Source organism: Salmo trutta, chromosome 14, assembly GCF_901001165.1.
Source record: "Salmo trutta chromosome 14, fSalTru1.1, whole genome shotgun sequence".
NCBI lineage: Eukaryota > Metazoa > Chordata > Actinopteri > Salmoniformes > Salmonidae > Salmo > Salmo trutta.
The window spans coordinates 54,660,147-54,668,610 of record NC_042970.1 but is presented as its reverse complement, the minus strand read 5'-3'; the positions used below and the strand labels follow the sequence as shown (position 1 = coordinate 54,668,610).

General features: G+C 39.8%; 1 protein-coding gene across 1 annotated transcript; it reads right to left on the bottom strand.

Annotated features, from left to right (window-relative positions):
- Positions 1–2,496: 2,496 nt before the first annotated feature.
- LOC115207115 (uncharacterized protein C20orf85) lies at positions 2,497–7,067 on the bottom strand. The gene is made up of 4 exons (XM_029774108.1): positions 6,957–7,067; positions 6,355–6,436; positions 6,037–6,135; positions 2,497–2,838 (listed from the first exon to the last, which is right to left on the bottom strand). The coding sequence occupies exons 1-4, from the start codon at positions 7,019–7,021 to the stop codon at positions 2,683–2,685; spliced, it is 402 nt and encodes a 133-aa protein (XP_029629968.1). The 5' UTR covers positions 7,022–7,067; the 3' UTR covers positions 2,497–2,682.
- Between the last annotated feature and the right edge of the window lie 1,397 nt (positions 7,068–8,464).

Here is an 8,464-nt window from a genome sequence, read left to right as displayed (position 1 = left end):
GATGCTACAAAGTGAAGGATTTTGTGCATCATAATTTATCATGTGTTTCAGTGTGAAGGGAGGATTTAATATTGTGGAACAACACAAACACTTATGTGAATGTGTGGGTACATAGGCAAAATAATCTGCTTGGAATTACAAAACCTTTTGAAAAATGTAAAATATTCAATTCCCTTTTCAATTAAAAATGTAAGTTATGCCTTTTGAAAACAATCATATTGTCCTGTAGCTCCACCCCTTAGAGCCTGTCTTTGTTGTTGCATGAGTGACTGGGGTCTGGCTTTTTACGTCGAGGTCGCGGGAGAGCTGGTGTATGGCTGTGTAGAAAGGTCAGTGCAGGGACAGGCCCACTAGTGTGTCTGTCTGCCACTTTTGTCTAGCAGACTGGGGGGAACATGTGAGAGGAAGTGTCACCCGGCTAAGGTTAAGAGCAGGGCATTGTCTGTGTGCCAAACTGCCAATCCATCATAGCATGTGGCTCTGTACCAATATACATTCTATCATACCACCTTGAATAAAGCAATGTATTGGGCATGTATGGGTATTTTCTGCTAGTATGGATATTGGAATGTACCCAGTGGTTAAATGACAACCAGAACACAAACATGTTTTCAGTTGTCCTCAATTCATAGAACATCCACAGAATAGTAACAGTTTCCTAGTAGCATTTCAGAAGTGTAAAACATTTTTATCCAACATAATTTTCATTATTATGAAATCAGCATATCCCCCTCTACTGTTAGACAGCAGTTTGGCTTGTATTCCAGGCAGCTTCATAATAGTAGATCTGGAATGTGTGTAATGCGTTGCGCCCTTAGGTAGAATTAATAAATTGCAACAACAACAAAAATGATGTCAGTGCAGCTGTAGCCTTGCATTAAGCTCAGTATGACAGTGCCATATGTGTTGCACTGATGCGCGAGACATGTGCCAGAATGAATGTGCTCAACAAGTATGGATTTCACATTATTGGCATACCTTAAAAAATAAGTCAGTTTCTGGCGAGTTGAGCAGGCTGTTGACTGTGGCCTGTGGAATGTTGTCCCACTCCTCTGCAATAGTTGTGCGAAGTTGCTGGATATTGGCGGGAACTGGAACACACTGTCGTACATGTTGATCCAGAGCATCCCAACCCCACCGCCATCTGTTCACAATGTTGACATCAGCAAACTGCTCGTCCACACGATGCCAAATATGTGGTCTGCGATTGTGAGGCCAGTTGGACGTACTGCCAAATGCTCTAAAACAACGTTTGAGGTGGCTTATGATAGAGAAATTAACATTTAATTCTCTGGCAACAGCTATGGTGGACATTCCTGCAGTCAGCTTGTCAATTGCACGCCCACTCAAAACTTGAGACATCTGTGGCATTGTGTTGTGTGACAAAACTGCACAATGTGTGGCCTTTTATTGTCCCTAGCACCTGTGTAATGATCACGCTGTTTAATCAGCTTCTTGATATACCACACCTGTCAGGTGGATGGATTATCTAAGCAAAGGACAAATGCTCACTAACATGGATGTAAACAAATTTGTGCACAACATTTGAGATAAATATGCTTATTGTGCATCTGAAAAATTTCTGGGAACTTTCATTTCAGCTCATGAAACATGGGACCAACATTTTACGTGTTGCGTTTATATTTTTGTTCAGTGTACTAGGAAATACTTTCTGGTACTTGGCTAATAATTCAACACAGCTGGTAAATGGTTTCTAGTGATGCTTGATATAATGAATCCACATCTTAGTAAATATTTGGTCATTTCTATACGGTAAAATAGTGCTTTTCTATGTAAATACTTTTTAATATAAACAAATAGATTGTGAATCCATCCAATTGGTAGTTACAATCTTGTCCCATCGCTGCAACTCCCCTATGGTCTTGGGAGAGGCAAAGGTCGAGAGCCATGCGTCCTCCGAAACACGACCCTGCCAAGCTACACTGCTTCTTGACACACTGCTTGCTTAACCTGGAAGAAAGTCGCACCAATGTGTTGGAGGTAGCACCGTCCAGCTGGCAACCGAAGTCAGAGAGCCCCTAAAGTCTAATTTAATTTGTTATAAAAATCTTAATTTGTTATAACAATCTTATGAAACCAAACAGAATATAGGCTAAATTGCAAGACAAGATATTGATACATGGTCAACCATACTGCCATTGAAGAAATCATACCAAGTATATCAAATGGGAACAAACATTGTTTAAAATTCCCTCCTCAAAATGAAAATGTTGGACCTTAGCTAATACATTACATTTGTGGGAATACAGCACCATTGACTACAGGATAATGAAAGGAGAGAACATAATATCCTATAAATAATCAAATGATTGTCATTGGATCAAAATAACCAAGTACCCATTGTGTTAATTTTGTTGGATATAGTATGCAATATTTGTGTTGAAATTAAATGTGAGAGAGACAGAAGTAAATAAGAGCAGATTAATAGTATTTTGTATTGATTAGTGAGAATTTATCAATATTTAGTAATATATAAAAAAAATGCTGATAGTGCTAATTTCATAGGATTTAAGAGTATGTGAATAAAAAAAGGAGGAAGACAAAGACAAACAAGAGCAGGGGATAAGGGAAAGTCATATATTGAGTAGTCATCAATATTGAGTCTGTGCACGGCATCGCCAAGGCCTAGGAGGTAGGTGTCATGGCAGCAGAGGGTTTTTTTCAGCTGCAGGCGTCCAAGGCCCAGCCCAGCTCCTTCAAGAAGCTCTTCTTCCCACACTGGACCTTTCCGTAGCGCTCCAACTGCAACTTGGGCACGGCCGAGCGCCAGCCAATCTGAGCCTGGGTGGTCTGGGGAACTGGGGGAGAGGGTCCTACCTGCAACCGACCTCAGTGTCACACATAGCCCAGCATTACGGTCTGCAAATGGCACCCTATTCCCAACATAATGCACGACTTTCGACCAGAGCCCTATCATTGTCTTCCAACAGGTGGGGTCACTGCTATGCGACGCTCGTCACGCTAACTGACGTAAGACAATTGGATCCCTATAGTTCATGGTCAAAAGTAGTGCACTATATAAGTTTTTGTTATGTAGTGGTGCACAGGGTTGGGGAGTAACGGATTACATGTAAGGGATTACAAAAACCAGCAAAAATATTGTAAACAGATTACAGATACTTTTGAAAAACTAGATGATTACATTGAAATTCAGAAAGGATGTTTGCGAAAAAAAAAATATGACACTTCTCTGTTTTCTCAATGACATTCAAATCATCATTGAAAAAGGCACAAGTTTAAGTTTGTTCCACCTGAGCGAGTCTGACCACAAGTCAGAGACCACTATGATGACACACCAAATGTGTTTGATGGATCGCAGGGGGAAAAAAAGAGCAGGAATAGGCTTTTGTAGGCTGCAGTCCAAGCTATGTCTTCCAATAGTGTGACTTCTGTTGGCATCCAACGATTATCCAACTTTAATAAACGCTTGGAGGTAAGGATAACAGCAGTGGTTTAGTCTACGGCAGTAGTCCAGGACTCCTTCAAACATTCAATCTCCAGCTGCGTACCCCCTCTAGCACCAGGGTCAGCGCACTCTCAAATGTTTTTTTGCCATCATTGTAAGCCTGCCACACACACTATAAGATCAATTTTTTAAACATAAGAATGAGTGTGAGTTTTTGTCACAACCCGGCTCGTGGGAAGTGACAAAGAGCTCTTATAGGACCAGGGCACAAATAATAATATAATAATAATCAATAATTTTGCTCTTTATTTAACCATCTTACATATAAAACTAACCACAGATTAATGAGAAGGGTGTGCTTGAAAGGATGCACATAACTCTGCAATGTTGGGTTGTATTGGAGAGAGTCTCAGTCAAATAATTTTCCACACAGTCTGTGCCTGTATTTAGTTTTCATGCCAATGAGGGTCGAGAATTCACTGTCGCATAGGTACATGGTTGCAAAGGGCATCAGTGTCTTAACAGCGCGATTTGCCAAGGAAGGATACTCTAAGCGCAGCCCACAGAAATCTGGCAGTGGCTTCTGATTAAATTCAATTTTCACAGAACCGATTTGTTGCAATTTCGATGAGGCTCTCTTGTTTAGATATCGGTAAGTGCACTGGAGGCAGGGCATGAAAGGGATAACGAATCCAGTTGTTTGTGTCATCCGTTTCGGGAAAGTACCTGCGTAATTGCGCACCCAACACACTCAGGTGCTTCGCTATATCACATTTGACATTGTCCGTAAGCTTGAGTTCATTTGCACACAAAAAATCATACAATGATGGAAAGACCTATGTGTTGTCCTTGTTAATGCAGACAGAGAAGAGCTCCAACTTCTTAATCATAGCCTCAATTTTGTCCCGCACATTGAATATAGTTGCAATCCTAGATTCAGATCTTTCAGGCGAGAAAAAACATCACCAGTCGTGTGAGAAAATCGTCATCATGCAAGCGGTGAGACAAGTGAAAATTATGGTCAGTAATGAAAACTTTAAGCTTGTCTCTCAATTTAAAAAAAACGTGTCAATACTTTGCCCCTTGATAACCAGTGCACTTCTATATGTTGTAAAAGCGTTACATGGTCGCTGCCCATATCATTGCATAATTCAATATAAATACACGAGAGTTCAGGGGCCTTGCTTTAACAAAGTTAACCATTTTCACTGTAGTGTCCAAAATGTCTTTCAAGCTGTCAGGAATTCCCTTGGCAGCTATAGCCTCTCGGTGGATGCTGCAGTGTACCCAAGTGGCATCGGGAGAAACTGCTTGCACACGCGTTTACCACTCCACTATGTCTCCCTGTCATGGCTTTTGCGCCATCAGTACAGATACCAACATGACAGCAGCTACGTTTGGCTACATACGAACCGTTGGTGGAATTCCCGCAAGAGAGTAATGGTTAATGTGATTGGATGTTAATTATTTGACTAGGCTACCTGTATTTGACATTGTGTTGTTATTTCGCTGAACACTAGATTGTCTAAATCTATTTTTTGCAGTGAAACAAGACGACACAGGCGAGGAAAAAAACCTCATCCAAATGTATAGCCCCGTTGGAAAATAGAAATGGCCTTTTTGAAAATGTGAAGGAAAAAAAATGTTTTTATGTGAATCCCATTTTAATTTGGCTTACCCCCGACGGGACTGCGCATACCCCAGGGGGTCTACGGCAATACGGATATCACTTATTATTGATATCTACATAGCGCATTGATGTGAATCACACTGCTGCTCTCATATTTAGCTATTGGCACCTTACGCATTGTATTTGAACCCAATAATGGTTGAATTCAAGAAGTTTAAGCTGCCTATCAATCATTGTTTTTGAAACCAGTGGACAGCCAGTAAAAAATGCGCTCAAGCAACAGCTGCACAGTGCAGATCCAAGCCTATAAAATACAAGTGGGGCTTTTTTTTTCTTCAGTAGTGCTCAAAGCATGCCATTCTATGAGCGCAGCATTTATTTTTCAATTCGAATCAATGAGTCCAATCAGTCCTCCATGACAACAAAATCATAAACAACAGAGTAGGGCTGGCTAATAAGTCCTTAGTTTTGGGGTTATGCTCAGGTAAAACAATTTGGCTAATCTATACTTCCATATTTCCAAGTCCTATTCTTGAAGATCAAGGGGTATAACATTTATTGGAATGACTGGAATTCTGGTTTTTTATTGTAAAGATATAATTTAATTGTATTGTTATATGTAGTAGAAGCGATGGGTTAGAAGAAGCCTACATAACCCAACGCATAAAGTACAATTTTACACATATATATAAACTTTAACATTGATTTATCCTGCAATAGATACTGTTCAATTGGTAACATACATTTTTGTCTTCTTCTAATGCCTCTTAAGGGGAAAGTAATCTAAAAGTAACAATATTTGAGTTCGGGTAATCGAAAAGTTATGTTCCTGATTACAATTTTGGACAGGTAACTAGTAACTAACGGATTACATTTAGAAAGTAACCTACCCAACCCTGGTTGTGAACTACTATATAGTGCACTCCCTTTGACCAGGGCCTTACTTGACCTTGACCCAAAGGAGTTTGTAAGGACTCACTTGGATGTATTTCTCAGGTGGGGTAGGGGGTCGTGTTTTAAGATGTTGGGGAAGCTCCAATTTGACAACGTCCTTCAGCTTGTTGCTCTCTTCCTGCATCTGTAAACATTGCATGAAATATCTGAACATCTGAAGAAACTCATAGATATGTGATCGATCAACCCAATAACTTTGATTTCATTGTTTTGATTCAAATGGAGCCCAGTTCAGTCTGTCCCTACCTGGCTAAATCAATAGAGGCTATAGGGTTGTATGGTTGTATTCTGAAGAAGTAGAACTTGTTCTGTGTTCATACTGCATCAGGTTTCACTAGCTTACCTCCTTGTAGGACTTGTTCAAGAATCCCCATTTATTGGGCCAGGCTTTTGCTGACTGAAGCTCTATTTTGACATGAACTTTCCTGAAAATGAATCAAAGACATGTATAAGGCTTTTGAACAAATGTTGGACCTGCAAAACATGGCTCCTAAATAACTTAACACAGATCAGAGAACCAAATATTTCAAAAACAAAGATAGTTTCAAAGATAATCTAGAGAGAGTAGGCTAACCCTCTACTGAACCTGAGTAAAATCAATATATTCTATACTACTACTGCTAATGCTAGTACTACTACTACTACCAGCCTACAACTACTTGTTATACTACTACTACTATTACTACTACTACTTCTACTAAACTTGCCTACTACTATCACCACCACCACCACCATTAACTACTGCTAACCAATCCACCATTACTGCAGTACCACTACTGCCACTACTACAATAACAATAACACAGCCTCATATTGAACAAAAGTGACAAACCTTGTGCTATATAAAAAAAGAAAGTCGAATTTGTCAGCAAAATTCAAGGAATACACAATATAACATTTAATTGCATTTGTTTTGTTGTAAACTCATAGACTTTAAAGAGTTTACCAGATTTCATCTTTATCCACAAAGCTGCATTCTTTACCAGATCCAAGTGGTTTGCAGGCTGCCATCTATGCTGACAAGCGTGTCTGTCTCTCTGTGGTGTATGTGACTTCTCACCTTTCAGTCTTATATAGTCTTGTATGTTATATTAACAGATATGTTTACCATCACCATAGCAACATAGTGGAGTCAGAGAAACTGTCCTTTTGTGTATCCTTGGAAACAATTCCAAATCATTTGAGTGTCACACATTGTGTAAAATTAGAAACAATTTGAGTAAACAATAATGAGTGTTGTAATGGACTTGGACTATATACGTACATCTTTTTAACGGACATTTTTAAGTTAATAATCCGCACCCCCTTTTGAGCAGCAATTGCTCACATCAATTTATACATGTCTTCCTGCAGTGCATTTATAATGAACGTTTTTATAGCAAAAAAAGGTACATTGAATTGTGACTTCCTTAAAGTTTAAATGCACAGTTAAATGTCGTCGATGATAGTGATTTGGCACTCTTAGCAATACCTGTTGAATATTTAAGTAAAAAGGCATTTGTCCTGACCTAGAGGTCAGACCTCAGAGGTCCCAAAGCTGGATAACTACATAATGTCTCTTACCTTACAGTAATCACAGAGCAGTAGTACAAGCTGACTCAATGTAATAGTTCTACTCTTAGCAGACGCAGTATTTCAGACTGCCAGTAGAGGATGTTATCTTCCTTCTTTTGAACTGCATCAATACCCAACATCAGCCAGTCATCAACATTTACAGAATGGGTACCTGGAGGAAAATGGGGAGGCTCATAGTTTTTCAATTTCGTTCAAGGGGAAGGTTTAGTATTTTTTTTAAAGCAGTCGGTCATGTAATTTGTCATTTATGATATTTCTATATTTCTCAGTGTTTTAGAATTAAATAAAATAAAATGTTATTAGACACATGCACCGAATACAACATGTGTAGACCTTACAGGGAAATGCTTACTTACAAGCCCTTAACCAACAATGCAGTTTTAAGAAAAATACCCCCCCAAAATAAGAAATAAGAGTAACAAATAATTAAATAACTAGGCTATAACAATAACTAGGCTATATACAGGGGGTACCGGTACAGTCACCGGTTAGTCGAGGTAATTGAGGTAATATGTACATGTAGGTAGAGTTATTAAAGTGACTATGCAAAGATAATAACAGACAGTAGCAGCAGCGTAAAAGAGGGGGGGTGGGGTGGGGGGGGGCAATGCAAATAGTCTGGGTAGCCATTTGGGTAGCCATTTGATTAGATGTTCAGGAGTCTTCTGGCTTGGGGATAGAAGCTGTTTAGAAGCCTCTTGGACCTAGACTTGGCGCTCCGGTACCTCTTGTCGTGCGGTAGCAGAGAGAACAGTCTTTGACTAGGGTGGCTGGAGTCTTTGAACATTTGTAAGGCCTTTCTCTGACACTGCCTGGTATGGAGGTCCTGGATGGCAGGAAGCTTGGCCCCAGTGATCTACTGGGCCGTACGCCCTACCC

What these genes read in the sequence shown, in the direction of transcription:
- LOC115207115 (XM_029774108.1), bottom strand. Translation starts at nt 7,021, where the DNA reads ATGGCAGCCTGCAAACCACTTGGATCTGGTAAAGAATGCAGCTTTGTG. An exon ending in GTGGATAAAGATGAAATCTG is followed by an intron (nt 6,437 to 6,956) that starts GTAAACTCTTTA and finishes ATTCATTTTCAG; the next exon opens with GAAAGTTCATGTCAAAATAG. An exon ending in CACCTGAGAAATACATCCAA is followed by an intron (nt 2,839 to 6,036) that starts GTGAGTCCTTAC and finishes GGTCGGTTGCAG; the next exon opens with GTAGGACCCTCTCCCCCAGT.